Genomic DNA, 22427 nt, shown 5'->3' on the forward strand with positions numbered 1-22427 from the left:
GGATCACCTTTCTCAACCCGTGTCCTTCTTTCAATGTAAACTTTTATCACGGAAAGAAAATTAGTTTTAAATACAATTTGCTCTGATTCGATATGAATTCTTAATAGATTCTGGTCATTTTAACATCTACTATTGTTCGTGCAGTTCTCATGTTAATTATCCGACCTCTCGATTCTGGGCGGGCGGCGTGATCCTTTGACCGCGTCTCGACAAAGAGAGGCACAAAGTTTTGTTTCACGCGAAATCTCTGATATTTTTCGTGTCGTCTTACTCCGATATACACGGATGATTCCGGTATTTCTGCTCACATACCTCGATTTCTCTGTCCCTAAGCATGCGCATTGTAAAACGTTGCGTCATGTAATATGCGTAACGAATTTGCGGTAAACTTGTGCTACCTAACGACTTACGGTTCAAAATAATTTCCGTCTCAATTGAAATTTTCCCGTTAATACGGTAACCAGGCGTAACTTTGTTTGAGAGCGTGGCTGTACGCTTTTTCAGTGTTAATGATTATCGTCTCGGTCCACGCAACATCCTTTATCTTATAATTTTGTTATCTCGTTGGAACTGAGTTAACGTTCCCGATCAATTTTAGGTGTTTTAGTAACTCCCTATATTCGCCGCCTCTGTACATAAACCGCGGTAGTAATATTATTGAACCGATTATACGCGGCAGACATCTGTAACGAACCGTAACCCAGCTGACGAATTTATTGTGTATATTCCAAGCAAAATCGATGATAAACACGACGTGTGCCGGATTTATATTCTACAATGATTCTTGTTCGCATCAGATATTCTGTCAATGAAATCAATATTTTTCAATACGGAATATTCAGAGATGTGACAGTTGGGATCTAAAACGTAAATTCATTATGAATATTCTACAGGCATAACGGGTGTTTCGAAATCAGCAAAAAATTCATGAATATTCTATCCAAACGTTTCTGCCTCGCGAACTATTTTCACGCGAATAAAAATTTCTATCCGCTTTCCATTTCGCCTTATTTCGCTAAAGAAAAAATTTCAAAACCTTTTTTTGGAGTGATTTTTTTTCGTTTTTTTGCACGAACGTGAAAATATTAGTCTCATCGTAGGTGTCTCATTTCTTCGGCTCGCACGCATGCCACTGACAACTTGTGTCTCAAATCACTGTTGTCATTCTGTCATACCAGGGCTTTAAAAGCTAATTCCTATGCTCAGTGTACATTGTTAACGAAAAAAGATGATAGAATAACCACAGGGTGGAGATTTCTTGAGAGTCTACGATCTGGGAATCATTTTGTGCATTTTGTGACGATATTTGCAAATTGAATGTAAACCAGAATCGAAATCTAAACTCATTCAGGAATCAAGATGACGGCATTGTTTTCGACACGTCCATGGAAAAATTCGCGTTATTTCAGAATTAAGTATTATCACAGTAATTCAGGGGTCTACTGTACAATGTAGCGAAATCGGGTGAGGATTGTCCCCAACATGCCAAATAATATGGGTCACCATTCCTTGGTAAACACGATTACGTCTGCCAGTTGTTATATATTTATGGCAGGGTAATCTACGGATGTAACGGCAATATGCAGACATCACAGAAGCATTTGCAACCGACTTTACACACATGCGTATATTTCTTGATAATCCTGGCTATTTTGGAACCAGGCCGAGTTTAAGAGGGTGCAGGTTATCTCCACCGTCGCGTTAAACTCTGTGAAATAACATTTTACAGTCTCGCGTACCTACCCTTCACATTCAAAAGCTAGTGTAAGACGCGAAGTTACGACGCAGCATGAGTTAATTAAGTCTCGCGAAAGTTGCACTTGGTTATCTTAGTTACCAAGTGAGTAAACAATCGCACCAGACCAATACTAAGTAGTGAAAAGCGGAAATCATTATAAAAGATGGCGACAAAACAGTGGTTTGCCAGAATGAACGCTCTGCCCTTGCTGACTGAAGTCATTTACATTAGGAACAGCCGAGTAGTTGACTTTTCAGTGCAGACGGTGGAGAGTCGAAGGATAAAAAGGGGTTACCCTTTTCCTCTTCGCATCCAAGTGCTGCTTATAAGACACTTCTAATTGTCATTTCTATAGGCATTGCGCTATAAAATTTGCTTCTATATTTCAAAGCCGAGAGCAGGGCGATGAGTGGTAGAAGCAAGGTACCTATAATCCCCTCCGGAGTGAGGAGAAGTATCTTCCTTCGATCACCCAGATATCTTAAAAAATTTAAATTGGTGCTTACTTATTCCTCGCACGATACGTTTTCCATCCTCGACAAATAGTTCCCGAGTTTGAGTAAACGCGTTAGGATTTCTTCTCACGGTCACCCCGTCGGCAACTCCACTTACCGTTGCGTTATCTCAATTTACCTTGTATTACTTTTACTAAGCTTTATATTTGACCGTTGATTTTCACCGTATTCAACGTCCACGAATCATTGAGGTGAGTACCAAATTATCCGAGTCATAGCTTACTCTGCCTACCTCAGACACAGAAGTTACTCATTCGATTTACTGCACTATCTTCCCGTTTAAATTCAACTCTGATGCACTCGAGAAATGTTGAATACTGCTCGAAGCAAAAAAAAAAAAAAAAAAAAACAGGCAAGATTAACACCGAAATCGAAACAAATCAAATCAGAGACTCGTCTGTACGAAACGTGTGTCAAGCAAGATATTATGGAACAAGGCAAAGGGGTTGAGAGAAGTGCAGAACGATCTTGGGGTGCACCTGAATACGTGCAAACATTGGAAGTATTTATTTTATACTTGCTTTAATGGTTGATCGTTGCAAAGTATGGCCGATATTTTTTGCAAGCGGTAAAGTCGTCGAGTTTTTGTGGTTGACTGTTCGTGACTCGGTTAACCGAGTTTCGGGCTACGACGCTGAGGAACATGTATTATACAGACGCCCGGCGTTAAAACTGACAGTGATTCGGGCCGCGTCGCCGTTTCACCCTTGGTTGGATTAGGTAAACTGATTTGAATACTATAATTGAATAAGACATCAAAATCAGCTATCTCAATTTCTCGTCAACTTGACTCGAAGGTCACCACTGCCCTCGAAGGCATGTTCACAAAGTCACGTTCTGGTTCCAACTAATTACCAGTCACAAAGCTCAGGTTTGATTGTTATGCATAATTTGAATAGAACCAGCAACTCTGTTCATCTTGATTCAAGTTTGACTTGACCCCAAACTTGCATGTATGTATATACATTATTATACATGTATATTCAATATATGTATACATATATATATATATACATATATACACACATATATATATATATATATATATGTGTATATGGAACGCAGGGCTCTGTTTGCTATGGCAGACATATAAATGTTGGAGTCAGGTCCTCTGTGTCGTGAAGATACGGCGTTTCCAGGGGGCGGTGATAAATACGTAAGCAAGGGAATATATCGTGACATGAATGGTCTTGTGAAGGGTGAAATCCGATGGCGATTAGATTGGTGTTTGTCACGATAAAGTTGGAACGCTTGACGAGTCCGCATACCCGGCTGTAGGTGTAGTTGTATTTCCTCTGTGGCCTTACCACTTCCTCCCAACTTTCATCTCCCAGTTCCCCGGCCACCTTCAGCGTTCACCCGACTCCGAGCTATCGATCTCCCGATTCGGCGTCCATGCCGCCGTTACCGCTTCTGACAGCTCCTCCTCGTCCTGTGGTGTCCATTCGTTGGCTCATTCGCTCGCAGAATCCGTGACTCGCTCGTGACCAGATTCTCCGACAGCCGTCTATGCCTGAGGGTCATCTTCATTTGCAGTCTTTGTTCCGCGGACGAATGATCCATCGATTCCAGGGCTGTCGAGCACAGGGCGAGATCAAGTCGAGCGTTGAATATGGAGCGCATCGAATCGGACGCGGCGTAGTGGCTCGTCGACGGCGGGGATTAACCGTGGAGTTTTCAAAAAGTTACAAACTAATCGGAACTCTGGTTTTGCATGTCAAAGCCGAGGGACCGTATTAACTACGAAGGAGCAAAAATTAGATTTTAATTGAATTTTTTCTCACCCTTTTCATCGTTGGAACGGATAACTTTAGGCAATAGATATATGTTTCCGGGCTCACCGGGAGCCCCAGTTGGCGGTCTTCTCATCTTCGCGTTCCTTGATTCAAAATTCCTCACGAGAATCCTACCATTTTGCTCCCTCTGCAAGCTAGACTCAAAATTGATTTGCCTCGAGAGAGGTGAGGCGTGGTGAGGTACACCTTCCGTATTATCCACCGCAGTATTGTAGTTTTGTCAATCTTATTTTGGCTTGTCGAGACTCTAGCGGCGTGCAACCGATGTGATTGAATGAGATCGAGAACAGGGATCCGTATCAGGATAATGAAAAGAAGCGGATCGGGGATCAGCTCTTCCTACGCTGATTATCAAAGATTTGATTGAAGGTTGCACTCAGTCCTTGGTCGATACCGCGAAGAATAAGCTTGATTGACAGCAGAGTTGTCTTCCGAGTCACCGAGCCTCTGTTTTACCCCGTCCTTTCACTCCGGGGATACTCGAATTGCCTGTAGACACCGCCTCGATAAAATAGCGAAGTGGAACGCGAACAGCCTCGAGTTTGTACCGAATTGTACCTGCCGCCATTGGCATTCGGCGCATAAATTTATTTGAGGTTGCAATTGGCGCGCCTCTCTGGCAGGTTATATTGCTCGAACATTAAGGGCAACCGTTAACGAGACCGCTATATAAAAAAAGCGGCGTTTTTCATGTGACCCGTATTTCGGTGCTCGCAAGATGTGTTTTGTAAATGAACATCCACATGTTTTGCACATTCTTCCAAGAGTAAAAGCGTTTAAGGCCTTCGGCAAGTCTATGGTGAATTGTTTGCCCGCAGAATGAAGTTGAGGGTTGGGATTGCTCCTTTGCGAATTCTTAATGTACTTCACGAGCGTCGTTAATTAAAAGCTGTAACTATAACGCAACAAGTGTTGTCCCTGAGGAATGTTCGTCGGTATGTTTTCCCTGTTCGTTTCGCCGTTTCTCATGAGAAAATCACCGCTTTCGTATCCGCATAAAAATCTCACGTATACGCACGCATCCCAAAGCTAGGTCCCTCGTCTCATCCGAAGGTCCAACTTTGAGCGGTGCTTTCTGCAATGCCCAAAAGAACCGCGAGTTTGGCTTTATTCATTCATGAAACGGTCCTCACCGCGAACCACGTGCCTGAGCTAATACGCTATCAAATATTTTCCTCGGAGAGTATCCGTCGTCAACTCTCGACATTTGGCCAAGGTAAGCATAGATATCGTTACCGCGAACTTCCACTCCTGAGCTGCAAAACGATGCCGAGTTTAATTACGGGACAAGATTTCGAAGTTGAGGACCGGGACGAGGGGCTGAGAAGGACGTCTTATGTCCCAATGCATAGGTGTGGGCGCGTGCATGCGAATCCCTTGCCTGTATGTCGCAGCGAGAGAGGGGTGAACGGGGCCATGGAAGAGGGAACGAGCGTTCGGTCCATGGGGACGAAAGAGGCTGAGGCGCCGGCCGAGGGCGAGGGAAGGTTGGCGGGGGTGGTGTGCGGAGGTGGGACTCGGTTTGCGTGGAGGGACTGCGCGTCGACGGCGAGGCCGTGCTACGACGGCGGGGCTCAGTGCTAGGGAGCGCGGCATCGCGACGCCATGCGTTCGGGTGCTGCTGCACTCGCTTTACGTCTTGCGCTCTCTCCTCGTCTCTTTCTCTTTGTGAATTGCGGAATAATAACTTTCGAATCTCGGTAAAACTGCGCGCTGAATCGTCGAGCCGACGTGGTGCCGATCGGAATTAAAATTGTGAGAACGCAACGTCGGTAGTAACGGGTGTCGTTCGTGTAAAGTTGGCAAAGTCCTCGTCTCGCCGCGAACTTCTTTTACTCTTGTGGAAATCTGCAGAGCTGCTAGATAGTCACTCCTAAATGGCGCCGGACAGGGCCATGTGCTACGGTCAGTGTAGACTCGACTTCCGAGTGTCGGGGCGTTCTTCGTGAGTGCCTGAATCCGGATTGTGCCATGGATCCGTACGGTGCCGGAGGAGGAATCGGCGGAGGTGGCGGAGGCGTTGGATGGGGACCACCGCAAGGACACCCTGGACCCCGGTGCTGGGAGAGACCGTGCAGATCGACGGATCCCTCGCCGATGCGTCCGATCGACCATGGTCTCCGCTCCGTCGAGTCAATGCGATCCATGGAGTCCATGAGGTCCATGGATTCCATAAGGCAGATGGAGCAATCAAGGCCGATGGTCGACTCTATCAGATCGTTGGAGCAAATCAGGCCGACGGAACAAATGCGTCAGATGGATCCGTCGGTCCGAAGTCTCGAGCATCACGCTCCGCGTGCCATGGAACATCCTTGCAGGTTGATGGACCACACGGGACACGCGCGTGAACAGCTTGCTCGTGCACACGACCACGGATGCCGTTCTGTCGAACATAGGCCGCTCCACGATTACGTTGGCGGCAGACCCGTCGTCGAAGCAACGTGTCGACCTTTCAACTATTCCTGTCGCTCCCTCGAGCACACGCCTGGCCGTCCCTTGCCTATGGACTCCGTTATCTTTGGATCTCACACCCATCCACCACCGCGAATGCCTGCGGAAAGTCCGTTCAGAGCTAACTGTCCCGTTCACAGTCCTTTCAGATTTCGATTTCCCAATGGTGGATCGGAGTTTTTTCAGCACCAGGTAAACCGAAACTTCGTACTCTATTTATTGGTCTTTCTTGTTCTGGTTTTACCCTTAATTAACTTCCCCGATTCGCGCTTGTTCTCCGGACCAGGTTGGTCTTGTTATTATCGACGTTCTTCGGTGTAATACCGTTATTGCCATTGACAGAACGCGGACGAACATTTTTCATCCTGACGCTATTACTCCCCCAAGGTTCGGAACGTGTGCAAGCGGTGCGTGCGACGGTTAACACTCTTTCTCGCTGGTAATGGAGCGTGCGTCGTGCTCTCGTCGCAAGAAGTGCATTATACTCTTGGGAAAAGCCAGTGCATATGATAGCGATAAAGTTTGTGGATAGTGTCGAAAGGGATGAAGGGGAGAATGAAATGGCGTCGTATTTCACGCCCAGAGAGTTTCAGTAACAGTTTCAGGACACCGTCCTTCTGTGTAAAATCTATTGTCTGCGATCCTAGAAAGATTTATGCCCGTGCATGTTCATACCTGATTGACATTTTCAACCTTGAATTCCGTATCTGAGTCGGTCCTCCCCCCCCCCCCTTCAACGACCCTTACTCGTCAGTCTCACCAGTCACGCACACCTCACCATATTCGCGCGTGATAACTGCAGTTGTGCCTTTTGCGCATGATTTACTGTCGTGGAATAGACCGTCGATTTCCAATAGTGGCCTGACCAAAGCGCTGGTGGTTCGCAGAATTTACTTTGTCATCTATGACTCGACCGCTATCGGGACGCCGTCGGTGCCAGATTGACTATTTCGTGTCATCGTGGCTTCAAAGCCCGCAATGGGCTACTACGTGCAAGGCTTTTTATTTGATACCGTGGTGTGAATTTATTCTGTTGATTGACAGTTTTGTGAAACCCGGTAATCGATTACAGACGGGTATTCGCGAACAATACGCATTAAATATTGGCAGCGCTTCGAGCAGATTCCTTCAGCACTTTACCAAACATGGGATTAACACGCACATACACCAGCACCAAGAATTACGTTTTCAAGTATCAGTTCGTACCTTTTCCAGAGCCAAATATCAGAAGCTGCAATGTACAGTCGTCGATCATTTTGCGCGTACAGCTTTGGATTAGGGAATTCAGAGTACACTGGTAAGGCCGGTCTTGCTTTATTTACAGTGAAATTTCATCGAGATTCTCGAGTCCACTTACAGTCAGAAACGCGCGCAGATGACGCGAATAAGCGGATCACAGAAAACAAGTGCATGGACTGGTTTGAGGAGTATTAAATTATCGAATGAAAAATGTAATACGACAATATATCGGGGATCGAGGCATATGGAAAACAGAATTTTCTTCGTAACATTGAAGAAAGAACATTTATGATATGTTTCTCTCAATGAAACATCGAATAATCACATTTTTCATCTCGACATTCGCTGATTTGATTCAGCCGTACAAATAATACGATATCGATTCATATGGTTTGATAAATATTTATTAGTTGATATTGAGTGCTAATACAATTATACACAGATATATATAAATATATCTTAAAAATTTACCATTACAGAATAGTGCAACATGATCACAGTTCTTTTAATCGCCAATCAATCAAGGATGGCATCACGTTGATAATAATCTCAGTTACACAGATGTTTTGAGGGGCAGTTCAATTGCGCAATTGGATTTTTTTATCCAAAGGTGCTCCGCTGCATACTCCACACACAGCGAGTGGATGGTAAAATCGACGATTGTTTTGTGCAAGTTGAACTGTCTTGATTTATAGTGATACGTATCTCGTTTGAATTCATGTAGTATATTTTTCTCTCTACTAGAAATACTGCGAAACTTTTCTTTATGGATACTCTTTCGATCTTCTACTTCTTTCTTGTAGAAGAGTTCAGCAATAGCCTACCACATAATGTTTCGGCGACACAATGCCGTTCCAAGTTGATACGTTTTCCGGTCCAAATTCTGATTTCCGTTGGATATTAAATTGTAGACCGCGATCGAAAAACCGGTTGCATTTTGATGAATTCCGATATCACTATGACATTTTTCAAAGCTTCTTTGCAAGGGCATATCAGTTTTTTTATTCTATTCATCAACGCCGTAGCAGTTCTTTGCTCAACTAACGCAGTTTTTTACGTAAATTTAATTTTCTTCCTTCGTTTCTTTTTCCTTGCCTGAGACGTCAATAATCTTGCAATGTCGCAAAGAGCAATTAAGCCCTGGCTAATTAATCCTGCTACAACGCGCGGAGTTATTATCAATTATACGGTAATAATTATAGTACAACGTAAATCGCTTTTGACTGAACCCGTTTACCAGGGGCTACACGGATCGTTTTAACAAGCCCTGCACTTTCCCATTGCAGGATCGACCCACTTGCGCAAAGATAAATGAACGACGATATACGTATAGAATACTTTGCTCGCAAATTAGTTACTGAAGCACTACTTTTTTCGAACGGCTCTGGGCCACGATCCTCGAAATTAATTTCACCCAAGCCGTTGTCTGGCGTAGGCAGGGTTTTCTGCTTCCGCGCTAAAAACAAGAAACATTAGATATTTTCCCCACAGTGCTCATCACCCCAACGGTAAAAATATTTTGTGACATTCTGCCCTTGGTAGTCATTTACATTAGAAGCCTCGCACTGTTTGGTTTAATATGGACAATTCTGTGCGTTCTCGCACGTAGCAGTTGAAATTGCTCAGAAATTTGGCGAATGTAATTCGTACTGTCTGCATCTGGTAAAGCCGCATCCATTGTGCCAGTTTCTGAATGAAATCTTGTGAAAAACGGGAAAATGTAAATTTCGTTGAACTTTGGCGAAAAATTAACATTTATATAGTCACATTAGCAGACGCCAATCTATCAGACTTACGCAAGAATTACCTGAACCCATTCATGGGACTGCAAAATCTCATTTCACTTCATTCGCGTGAATATCGGACAAATCCGTTGGTGCAGTTAATACCTTCATCGAAGGAAAGTGAAGGAGAAGAGCAGATCATATAATTTATCAAAGCCGCGCAACGTACCAATTAGCGCCAACACACTGTTCAATATCAGGATCGTTATCGTGACGGAATTACGTATTTATTCTATCCATGTTGTCGGTAGTCCTTGGCTACGATTTAACATTTTTTCTCGCCACTTCACATTCAGTTGTACCAATTTGCGACAGCACAGAAATTCCTTGAATTCCAGGATGGAACGTGTCTCACTGAACCTGGCAACCTAGCTTGGAGGAATCCGGGCAACGAAAATTTTTGCAGATATTTTACAGTTGACATTTGCAAAAATAAAATAATACCGTCGCACCTGAACATTTTTTCAATTAAATTTTTATTCCAGTTCCATTGAAAACACTACTTGCATCGACAGATTATCGCTCGGACAGTAAAAATAAAAAAGCTACGTGCTTAGGTTACTGACTGAAATTACGTCCAGTTCAGGTAGCAGAAAATTTCATTTTGAAACGAATCGCGAGCGTGTGGGTTAAAGTGAAATTATGCAGAATCAATACAGTTTTACTGCTTTCCGCGAGTTCCTAACCTCAATCTGAGTATTCTGAGTTTTATTGTTTTCCACCAAACGATTCGCTGCTTCTGCCATCTGCGTGGAAAACAGAGTCTTGCCCAGAGTTGGTATGTATATGGTATACGTGGATTTGAATGAACCAAGAATCACGGTGTAATTTTGCCCAGACATTTTCGTCGACGACGCTTGCGCTTACTTGAAGATTCCAGAAGCCCTGTAGGTACATACGGACGTGGATATTCAAGCTGTGAAGCAAGAATAAAAATCCCTCTATTTTTGGGCACGTCAAATTCTCCTCGCAGCGCATTTGAATCGTTCGTTAGCTCTCCCGTCTCCTGTAATGGTGTAGTTAGGCGAACCATTCAACGGCCAGTAACCCAATTCAAGCTGGTCAATTGTGAATCGCGTTGGTGCGTCGCCCGCTAGCGCGCTGATCTAGGAAAAGCAGGAATCAACTACTAATTCCAGAGGCGCAGAAAAGCTCAGGCATCAGTTGGTGCTTGTGAGCAAAGTGTTTCGCAGTAAAGAGAACGGGCGCGACGCGGTTGGCTCAGAAACGTCAAGCAGACACAGGCTTGACGATTCTCTGAGTTTCTTGGCAGCATTCAAGGCAGCGGTGCCACCTCCTATCTTCATAATTTAGACAGCAAGCCGTTGTGTCGATACGGTGGGCTGGGGTGTTGACCCTAGCCAGTGGGCCCCGTCAATGGAATACATTAAGCTCTGTTCGAAAGCTGAAAGAAAAATTTACCCGGCGTTGAACGGACCACGCCATAAGTCCACACCCTGACACCGAGCGTCTATAGCGACCTCGCACTCCACCGCGACAGACCCTGGCCGCATTTATGTGACTTTGCGCACTCACACGCTCGGCGAACTTTTCATCGTTATTATGCCAACCACCACTGCAAAGGCTGCATCCACTACACCCTGCCGTGCCCTCGAACCACGAAGGGGCCGAGATAGACTAAACCCGCGCTACAACCCTCATCACCCTCTGGTGAATATTTCATGAAATATTTTTGTCGCTGCTTATACCTACGCGTTTCCCGCTCTCGCTTGTTCGCGAACATTCGCGATTTTGCTAATGTCACCGACGGTGCCGCTGTCCAGTTGCTGTGTTCGCTTGATCGTTGTAAAACATTAAACTTTCAAGGCTACCGCGTTGATCCTGCAGGCGCGTTTCGTCGCCGCTGCTAAACTCTACTCAAAAAATTGTTCCACCCGCGTAAATGCCTCGGCCAATTCGGCAACGTTCAAGACTTAATCCGCAAACAGCGAATCTAGTCAAGCTGACCCAGATGCCGAGCTACGCGCTTCTCTTTACTTGCTGGTGGTAATTGGCACAAACAGATACACGTAACCTTTCTAACCAACGTATAGATGTACGCTGTACAAGATGCAGTCATTAAAAGCCCTCGAGCACCCAAGTGTCGAGTTAGACGCTCGAGCGTTCAATCGAAACCTGAAGGAGAGCGCAGCGCGATTGAAACTCTTCCTGCTCGAGGTTAACGATTCGTGCCCCAATGTTCATTGTTCACCTTTGGAATATAATTCCTTGCGGTCGAGGAAAAGGCTGGATTGATTGTTACGCTTGAGTGGGGCTCCGAATGCCGCGTAGACCGATCACTCGAACCTTTTTCTCGCACCCTAGTTACGCGAACAACGCTAAACTGCCAATTGAGCAGCCAGCGGATCGATAAGGACGGCCCAGTCCCAATAAATTTGTCTCTCAAGTTATTTGCCTAGCGTCGCAGCCGAGCAGAAGGACCCAAGTTGACGTACATCATCTTACCATGGAATCGAAGCTTTCCAATGTTGTTGCAGCCCTCTCACGCCGGCACGGGAGGAACAAAGGAACTTTTTGGCCGAGCCTAAAGCAAACCGACGTCGTCGTAATCGATAATCCATTGAAGCAGGAGGGTCAAAGGGTTGCAAAAAACGCTTCTAGGCTAGGCCGACGAGGCGACGAAGCAGCGACTAACCAAAATTTCGAATTGCCAACAGTTACCAGTCTCAACAGGCTGTTGCCGGGACGATAATTCGATAATTTAGACGAAATCTCATTTCGCCAAAACTCGAGGGCATATGTATTCATGAGCTGTAGCCTAGGTACGACGGTAGGTGCAAGTTTGGTAGCGAGGACTCGTCAACCATTCTATGGCGAACCAGTTCCCGTTATACCGTTGTCGCGATCCACAGAATTACTCTGCCTATCATATTAATCGAGGAGTTAATTACATCAGCATGCGACAACACAGGGTTACGACGGACTCGTACGTCAGTGCGGCAGCGCATGTACCAGATTATTTATCGCCAACCTGTCTTATGCTTTCGTTTGACTACCGACTGCCGACAGCAAACTCCCACTTATCATCAAGGGTTCCCCAACATTTTATACATACATCACTCTCCCTCTTTCTCTGACCTTCTCCCTCGAGTATCATCTGCTTTTGCGGTAATGAAGGGTGACACAAATTTTGCACGCACGTATGGGCCGTGTAAATTGCCTAACCTCAAGCCTATTGTACGCTAGGCGTTAAACTGACGAGAGAAATCTCATTAAGTTGCTCAAACTACTTGGCATATAAGATGCTGAGCTAAACGGCCCGGTAGTATCGGCTGATTCAAGCCTCGATGATACGTCATTCGTAGCTTTTCGAAGGCACCGCGTTAGCGCGTCCGAGTCGCATAGTGCCCAGACTTGAAAACCACTCGGGGAACACGGGATGCCTTTTAGTCTTCCACTAAACTTTGGATATAATCTGCAGAGCGGCCTTTGAATTATCGTCGAGGAGTGAAGATTTTTCGAATAACGATTTTCCCTATCCTCTACTTCTCTCTCCCACTTTGCCCCATCGAGCCAGGGAACAGGTGAACCATTCAAGGTGAACAAAGTTTGGGAAAAGATTCTTTGGCTCTTTTTACGCTCAACTACGTGCAAAAAATTTTGCAAGGTATCGTCTAATTGCATTTGGTACTTGTTAATGTTTATTATTTCCTTTCGTGTACATCGTATGTTGCATGTTACACATGTTCCTCTTGAAGTTGTCCTTTGATTCTACTTTATCCAATCTTAAATATGCCTAATTAAATACTTCATTCTCTAAGGCATTCATAAGTTCGGGAGATCGAATTAAATGAGTTTTAGATGTTTCAATCATTCTTGCGTTTTGTTATTTTACCTCTCGTTGACGCCTGTTGAAAAATACGCATATAAAAGTAACCAATATATCGTCATGTGTCAAAACAAGCACGCGAAGTCTTGGCCAACTGCCACGTGGCAACAGCAGTTCTTAACGGTACAAAATCGAGACACTGATATATCCCTCTGTCGCTTGAATTCGACAGGTCAGCTTTTTTGCCCAAACCTTTTCCTTTCTTTCTTTCATCTTATAGCTGCTCGGCAACGTATAAGCCCACGAAAAACTCTTATCGACGGCAGTATTTAAATGTCTGTTCGAAGCAAAAAATCTGAATTTCTCGTTTATTATACCCTGAGGTGATCGGCAAAGAAATCGTTTACGGTCTCTAATTATTTATCCGCCGCTGAACTCAGTTGTCATTACTATTTCTCCGGGCACGGTACTATTTCTAGACTAACATTTCGCCGTCATCAAAGAATTTGAAGCTCGATGCAGAATCTCCAATATTGCGTGAGTATTGTTAAGTTACCGGAACTTGTAGCATCATATTTCGGAAAATGTAGTTCGGAATATACCAGTCTGTCTCTGTCCTCTTTTCCTAGATCTTGTTCCGGAAATCGGAGACTTCGGACTGAATCTGTAACTGTGTGCACATACATTAGGACACATACCAACAGCATAGTTGTGCTCACGTTTTGAAGAAAAACAAAGCTGTCTCCCTCCTCCCCTATCGCTAAGCTGAGGGATTATGAAGACACACATATTGGGACTCGGCCAGACATAACGTCCGCGTTCCGCGAGTCCTTCGAGTGTCCTGACCTCGATACCGAAGTATGTGCTGCAAAACGACGGGCATATAAAAGATGACAAGAGAAAAATAACCCTTGATGTTGGTGGTCTCTCTGAAGCACCGGTATATCTCAAACGAATTCTGTAACCTTTCAGACATAGCAGCACAGTTTTATTGAAACAATTTGTTTGTCGTATGAAATTTGATCAGCGAGTCAGAGTTATTCAAAAGTTTTTTAGCACTGAATGCCGTTTCTCACAAAGCGAACGTAAAATCTCTTTCGTACCCGCTTGGTTTTTGCGTATGGTATAATACTAAACATGTTACAATAATTTTGAATAAAAATCAGTTTCCAATTCTGGTTAGAAAATATAAAACAAAAGAGGTCGTCATAAAATATGCAATACATTTTAGGGGCGTTACGACTTGTTCCAGGGGTCGAGGGGTGGAGGTTTCGTTATATAACTCCAATTATTCTTCTTTGTTTGACTATTCACAGAAATCATGAATTTTCCTTTGAAAATTGTAGTCAAGGTTAATAATACTCATCTCAAAACAATCCAAATTCTACTGAATACTGAATGCAGATGTAAGAACGCATAATAATGCACTCCTAATCGCCTTCTTTCCGGCCTTGATACACAATGTACTATTTCTACCTGGTGTTGTGTCACTTTTTGTGGGTGGGCGGACGTCAAATTGCCCAAATTTGTGTTGCTTTTTTTATGGACGGCCCCAAATATGCAATTACTGAATGACACGTGTCTCGAGTGACTAAATCGGTGCGTATTTTGTGACGAACGCTTTGACCCTGGGCAATCAAGTAATTTGCTAAATTGCGAGCAAAACAATCGACCAGCCAATAAATTAGCAAACACTCCCATTTTCGATATGGGACATGACCAAGGTCCCATTTGACCAAATTTCCTCAACATACAACACATGTAAACATTCGCAGTTTCACCACGTAGAATTTCGAAGATAGCATCGCGTGGATTATTTGCCATGGCGTATTCGAAATATGATTGACATGTATCACAATACTCAATACTGTGGTATAAAAGTACACTTCTGCGAACCTTGGCATACTTTTCACAGCCGTAAAATAGCCATACTGGAATTTAACCAACGGTTACACGTAATCCAAGTTCAGCCAAGTCGTCTCTGTAAATACAGCTACCAGCAGAAGTTTTACCCATTTTTCGTGAAAAAGATAACGGTTCTGTCGGAAGGTGGAGTGGAGTTAATTGCAAAATAAACTTCTGCCTGTGGTGTGGGTAGTCCTTGGCTCGGAAGATAATGTAGGAGGATAATACAAAGTGTTAATTACCTGTCGGTGTTTGACAAACTAACATTGAACAGAAATTTTCAACCCTACTGCGTGCTTCGTCGTGTTGGTTAGTATTATCGGTACGTATTTCGTTAAACTTTCAATTCTCATCATTAAATTAAAACACTTTAGAGGGGAACAATCTATCTGTATACATTATTATTCACCTGAATTATAGATTCGTAGTCACGGTTATGGTTTCTGAACTCCTTTGAATTGGACAACTTTTGAACGGGGTTGGTGACATGAAATTAAACGCCGATCAGTATCAGGCGGACTCGAAATATACGAAACTTGCTTATAGTGATAGAAAAGAGAAGACACTATGAAAAGTTTTGCAAGTTACGTGACCTCTTTGTCGCAAATAAGAATACGTTAAACAGTTTCTGTATCAGCTGGATCCTGGACATTCTTATGTCGCTAAGCTTCTTTCAGAGTTGTCAAACTCCAAAGGTTCGGACAAACGTTCGCACGAAGGCTGCCGATTTGCAGTCATTAATCTTTCGCGTTGTCGCCTCTCTATTATTTATGCGGTCCGTCGGATAACCAGACCTGCAAAAACGTTACCATTGTTTCATCGTCAGATGGACAACAATGAGCTGGATAAATATTAAATATTCCAGGAAAAAATTAATTTCAATGCCCTACACTTTGACTTTCGATCCCACCCTCGTTAATCGACAAATATATCTTTTTCTAAAAGCAAGCTAATCCATCCGCAGGTCCAGCAGTGGGTTATTCACACCTAACGTCATTAATATTCACGTATTTTTGGCACCTCGAGAGGGACTCGAAAGAGAGAAAGTACAGGGGTAACAGGTTGAGACGGACCCTGGGAGAGAGGCAATAAATTATTTTGCGAAAATGCAGCAGAGGCTGTAGGCTTGGAGTGCCTCTCCGGTTGTGTAGGCGCTTCGTCGTTAGGTATCTACCGCTAGGTGAAGAAAACCCGATCCCAGTGGAAAGGATCCGGCTTCGTGTTGCGCATCGTAAAAAAGGTTCTCCTCTCACGGATGCGGTCGTCACGCTCGTCTTTGGTGCTGCTTCGAGTACCGGAGTGCCACGCGAATCCCTTGCTGTGGTTTCCACCTCTCATCGCTTCCGCCTTTAACCTCAGCGTCAGACGTTCTCGTTCATGCAACACATCACGGTAAATCCGAGTGGTCTTTGAAGCTTGTAGCAGAAAACCTTGCGGGATGAATTTTTAATAAATAACCCATGCTTGTTTCGAGACTTGTTATTTCACACTTTTTCAGGTTCGTTACCAATTTGTTTTGTCTTGTTTTTCTCTTCACGTTATATACAATCAGCCACTTACTAAACCACTGTCAATTTCGCTGATCTACGCTTCGAGTTGTAAAGAATTAAACGTACTTATCGTAGAAGCAGCTCATACACGAAAACTGGGCATCGGTCGCAATTCAATTCGTTACGCAAGCATCGTCGTATGTGCAATATAGACGTATGTAATAGAAGATCAATAATGTACCAGAAACTGCAGTATTACGGACTATGGAGTTACTTTGGTTTTGTACGTCTACGAGACATTTTCCGCAATAAAATATTAATAACTCCGTTACCCAGTTATATCCCATCATAAACGGTATACCATTATGACTGAATTATATTCATCTAATCAATTTTCACCCAACGTAGGCACACGTTCACAGCTTTGACAATCGAGCAAAAATGTTCTTTCAATATTTTTAATTGCCAGTAAATTCTGCATATCATTGTTATTTTTTGACACCAGTACTGGAGGAATTTTCTTTTGTCGTAAAGTAAATCGGTTTCAAAAATCTCTCATTCGTGAAATAATTTACGGAATCTTGAGTAGCACGTATTTCGTTCCCCTGCAACAGAAGGACCGAGTAGCTTCTGAAGGAGCAGCGAGAAATGTGCTCTGGCTTTAACGGTACGGGGCTGTTGGAAAAAATGAGAGAAAAAAACAAACAAATGGAAAAATTTTCACAACGACGGGGCCATTTCTCTGCAGTCTCATACAGGGTAAGGCCACCCTATTTTTTGGTTTAGTGATCCCAGCGAAACGCCGCGGCAACCAGTTCAGAATACCCACGTCGAGCGAGTCGTTATTAAATATAATTTCGTGAATTTGATACAATGAAATGTGACATTTCTTCTACAATCTCGACCTGATCATTCGTCATACTGAACCCGGGCGGGATCTGGTCTCATATACCAAAGATTTCCTTTCGCGAACCCCACGCACGTGTAGACTTCTCCATATTTCTATTTCTCAGATCAAACTCTGCAGCCCGTCGTATTAAGAGTGAAAAGTATTTCGAAATATTCCCCTATTGTGCCCGACGCAAATAAGCCGAGCAGGCTGTACCGCGGATTTTCTCTTTTTGTCCTTTCTTTTTTCTTCCTCCCTTGGAGTGGGGTTTCGATCGATGCAGGTTGTACTCTTCTGCCGAATCGGGGCAAGTTGACTGAAAAATCAATCTTTGCCCTGAATCAACGCTTGGATTTTCGGCATCGAGTCCTTCAAGTCCTTCAACGCCAATAATCGATTTTCTTTGAGATCAAACGCGAAAGTCATCAAAGCTCTTACGGGACTGGACACCTATAATACTCTCCACTGGGTAACCTCTGGACTCCCGACCGACTGTTCGTGAATGTTCTCCGATATTCTGAACTCCGATATTTGTCGGTGCAACTGTATCCGCCCAACAATCCCTTCGGTTCTTTTACTTCGTTGAAAGGAAGAAAATCTAATTACGGCGACCCTCGTGGGACGTCAATGTCCGAGAACTAGCAGAGTAAATCGGCTAAAACGAGTCTATGTTTCACGTATTATGTATGTATCGTTGTTACACGTCTCGAGACAAACGCGATGCACTGACGGGATATTAGCGATTGAAAGGTGCTGGCTAATATTCAACGGGCTACATACCCATTTCATTTTTCTATTTTCAATCATACCGCATCGCTGCACATTTCCACATGAATATCGGCTGACCCGATGACCCAAATTGCATAAGTAATCAAGGAAGATGCATACAAGCTGCATTGGTCCATAAAAACCGCAAATCTGGTAGCCGGGTAACAGCTTTGCCAATCCGCGTAGTAGGTACGTCAAACATCAATCTTTCAGGGTAAAATGAAATGGCACATTTTCGAATGGCTTTCGACGATCATTCACACCCGCCTTGCTGACTACACAGAGTGATTCCAAACGCCTCGCGGTTCAATAAAAGAAGAGACAAAATAGCGAGAGGCTTGGTTCTCTCGGGGTGAAAAATTTACAAAAATTTGGGTGACACGCCGAGTGTGTTATAGCCGACCCGCATTGCGGACTGGGATCCGTTACCCCGTTTCGCGCGAGCAAACGCGATGAGAACCCCCGCAGCGAAATCACTCTCAATCATCGTTCGCGTGCCAGCAGCGGTCGTTCTACACGTCATTTCACCGGTGCCCATATTCGGTGGGAAAAGTTTCAAAGAAGAGAGGAACATATGCGACCCTCTTTTTCTCATTCGAATCAGTGGTGATCCGGATCCTGTTTCCGAAGGCATTTGGAATCGAATTATGCAGATATCTAAAGACGAGTGACAAGTTTTCGTCATCTCAACCTTTTTAGTGGATTTCTTATCGGGATTCAATTGCCATCGCTCAGGCTGCAACCAGAGGATTGCGAAAATGCTGACTAGGGCGGAAAGATTGAACAAAGTCTTGAGGCTTTCTCCGATTTAACCTATGCATTACCGAACAGAAATTTATTATCCATAACTCTAGGAACGAGCCTACTGCCCAACTTTCAATTCTCCGGGGAGGAATCGACCGAGCGATAACCACGAATTTAACAACAGGATGCCAAAACCTAATCCCATTAACGATGAGTTAATATAGTTTAGGCCTTCGTCAAGGAGGATTAATTCGACGTATTTCATTTGTTCAATATGTAATACCCTAATATACAGTTCACAAGGGTGAACGTATCTCGAAACGGAGGCCCGGACATTACTAGAAGCTCACAGCAACTCGCCTTTGTTACGTCGATCGGGGATTTTGGATAGCCTGCAGCGGGTGTCCCCATGCTAAATTCTTGATCCTTGTGTACAACTGTCTCGACCGTATCGATCACCCAAAACCTCCCCTCGCGGCTAGCACCACACAACAACTATAGTGTTGTAATTGAATCGGTCTACCGATGGAATCGCCGCGCCAGTTGCTGCCATCATTTACCTGACCCTGCACACTGGGGACAAGTCTGGTCTTTGCGCAAGTCCTGCGCTCTGCATCTAGATAATATGAGTGCCCTTTCATGTGTTGCCTAATTGATCGTTCGAAGCCGGGGGGGGAGGGTGAGGGAGCCGTGGACAGGATTTAGGAAGTCGTGCAGCCTTTCCGATTGAGCAAAGGTGATTGAAGCCCAAATTCAGTGAATGTAGCCGAGGAGGGACGGAAGTAGAAGCGAACGCCAAGGGATTATAATGAAACCTTTCGGTTGTACCGGCTCCTCGATTTCTTTTCACTTTTATTTATTTTTCAGTTTTTTTTTTTTTTTTTCTTTCCTATTATAGAATATCGACTGTATATAACGCTGTGCACCAAATTTTCTTTTCCAAGGAACAGCTGTACGTACATTCACAAGGCTTGTACCCGTGTTATCAAATGATATTTTGGCTGTCTAACGAATATCTCACGATGGTTTCTCTCGTTTGTTGAAATCCACTCCACCTTGCTTTTGCTCGAGATAATTATTCTGCCGAACTATATCACTTGAATTATTTCGGTTTTCCAAGGAAAAGAAGTATTCGAGATTTATCTGATTTTATGTACGAAATGACCGTGAATAGATATACGTGTTATACGCGATATCGCAACTCTTAGTGAAATCTCTACCATCCCATAAAAGCAGATAAAATTTCACGATCACGTGGTAGAATGAAAAAACTCATTTCAAGACGAATAAAAGATATCGTTCCTTAGCCGCGGGGATAAGAGGCTTCAAAAATCCAAGAAGTATCACTTTCACCGGCATCGTTTGCTGAAGTTTTTTCATCTATAACGCGCAAAGTCTCTTTCTCATAATTTACGACTATAACTTGTGTAATTTTTTGCAACCGTCGCGTGATCTCAAGTTAGTGAAGAGTAAAGCCTGCTGTAATACGGGTGACAACGCAAATTTACAGAAAAACCATTTCAATATCAACTACAAAATATGAAGGCTGTGCGATTATGGGTGATAAAAAAACAGATCAATCGTCGCATTGAGCTGCTCCTACTCGTCCACGAAGTCAAAGAATTTATATTGCGATTTTTTTTTCAGTATTCAAATTTGCGTAACGCGCAAATAATTATCACCCTCATTTTTGTGCAATTACAACAGTCGATCTCCTGTATGGATTTCTCACCAAAAGACCAGCCCACCAGAAAGCCTTACAACCCCGCAATGTAGAACCAACTGACTAATGTTCTTTCCATCAGGAGCGTCATCACTTAGCAGCACGATCCTGCTTTGCGGATTGATCTAGATTCCAGACACTTCGGCCTCCTTCAATGGTTCGGAGCTGTCGCTTTCCATTGATGCCTCCCCCTTACGAATTCCTTGCAGTAATACCACGAATCCCCAACCCTAGCCGCGGCTTTTTATAGTTTTTTCTTTTGTTGTGGTTTGATAGCTTCAATTGGTTTTTATCCCAAACAGGAAGCTCTCGTGGCAAGCATTTATAGTGAAAAACAATAAATCCCGTGAGAGGCTGAAAAAGAATCGGATGAATATCGCTACGTATAAACGGAACGAATCGAATTTTGTCTTGCTACCCAATTACAGTAGCAACCTATACAATTCTTGGATACTATGTGATTTTATTTTGCCAAGCGATTGAAGATTCTGCGAAAATGTCTAAACCTCTTCGTAAGATCGTGACGCCGAGCGTCTCCAGAGAGATACCAATTCCATTACTCGTTCCAGTTGAAATATCTTCGATTTTCCACCACAACCAACGATGGTCGATTCATTCGTTTGGTTGTCCGATAAGAACGACCCAGTTTCCAGACATTCTCCTTGAATAGCTCAACCATAATTATAATTGTCTTTGTTGATCGATGTGGAAAAAGAACCCCGTATTTTTTAATTTGATTTCTCAACCATCTTCGTGAATTTATGAGGTTGTTCCGAGTATTCACATTCCCACCGGTGAAACCCCAAGTCGGCCGCGAGTTACGCCTCAGTTCCTAATTCGAGTAAAACTTTAATGCTTCCAGTTGAATCCGGTGAATTTTGCTGGTGATGCAGCAAGTTTCTGTAAAATTCTGCAACAACTATTAAAACTAATGAAACGAATTATATAATTCAGTGTGTAGGTTTCATCGGTGTTGAACTTGATTCTCAAAAAGCCCTCGAACAATGAAGTAACAATATCCGTCCCAGCCGTCGTCGGACTCCTGAATTATCACGTTTATTAAGACAATCTGGTCGTCGTAGAATGGTGCTGACTGCAAAAAGCGTTTAATCACGTCTTCAACCGTAGAGTTGTCAGCAACGAAATTCCCAAAGGACCCAACTCAGAGGCTGCACGATGTATTTTTTCTTTTTCTGCTTCTATCTTATTTTTTCTCTTCGAGGTCCTCGTCAGCGAAAAATTCACACCGTTAGCGTAAATCCTATTACCTGGCTCGGTTAGCCTTCGATCACGGACGGTCGAACGCGCAGCTCGTTTCACTTGGCTGCTTCCTTCGCAGATTTTTGATATTCCGTTCACATTCTCGGTACTTTTTCCCGCTTTTACGTTTAGTCATGTTCCCTTGTCGAGCTAGAAATGAAGTCGAAACATGGAATGACAAAATATAATTTATGTGCAAGCATAATTGCGTATATTAAACGCGGCTAATGGCGCGAAGTTGCTTGAAAGGAAGGAGCGCTTTCGATGCGTAGCCGTCACGGTCGTTTCATCTGAAAGCGGATGTAGCGCGTTCCACCCGCTATTAGCGATTTGAC

General features: G+C 43.8%; 1 protein-coding gene across 15 annotated transcripts in view; it reads left to right on the plus strand.

The window, feature by feature from the left end:
- The window catches only part of LOC107218166 (peripheral plasma membrane protein CASK), a 144731-nt gene that overhangs the window by 69284 nt on the left and 53020 nt on the right, over positions 1-22427 (plus strand). The window contains exon 1 of one of the 15 annotated variants that reach the window (XM_015655947.2): positions 5641-6692. The exons of the other annotated variants lie outside the window; for them this stretch is intronic. Coding sequence (XP_015511433.2) covers positions 6021-6692 — 672 coding nt within the window. The 5' untranslated portion in view covers positions 5641-6020. Of the gene's footprint in view, positions 1-5640; positions 6693-22427 lie in introns of those variants that run through there. 15 annotated transcript variants of the gene reach the window in all.

The sequence above is a fragment of the Neodiprion lecontei genome, chromosome 3 (assembly GCF_021901455.1).
Source record: "Neodiprion lecontei isolate iyNeoLeco1 chromosome 3, iyNeoLeco1.1, whole genome shotgun sequence".
In the NCBI taxonomy this organism is placed as follows: domain Eukaryota; kingdom Metazoa; phylum Arthropoda; class Insecta; order Hymenoptera; family Diprionidae; genus Neodiprion; species Neodiprion lecontei.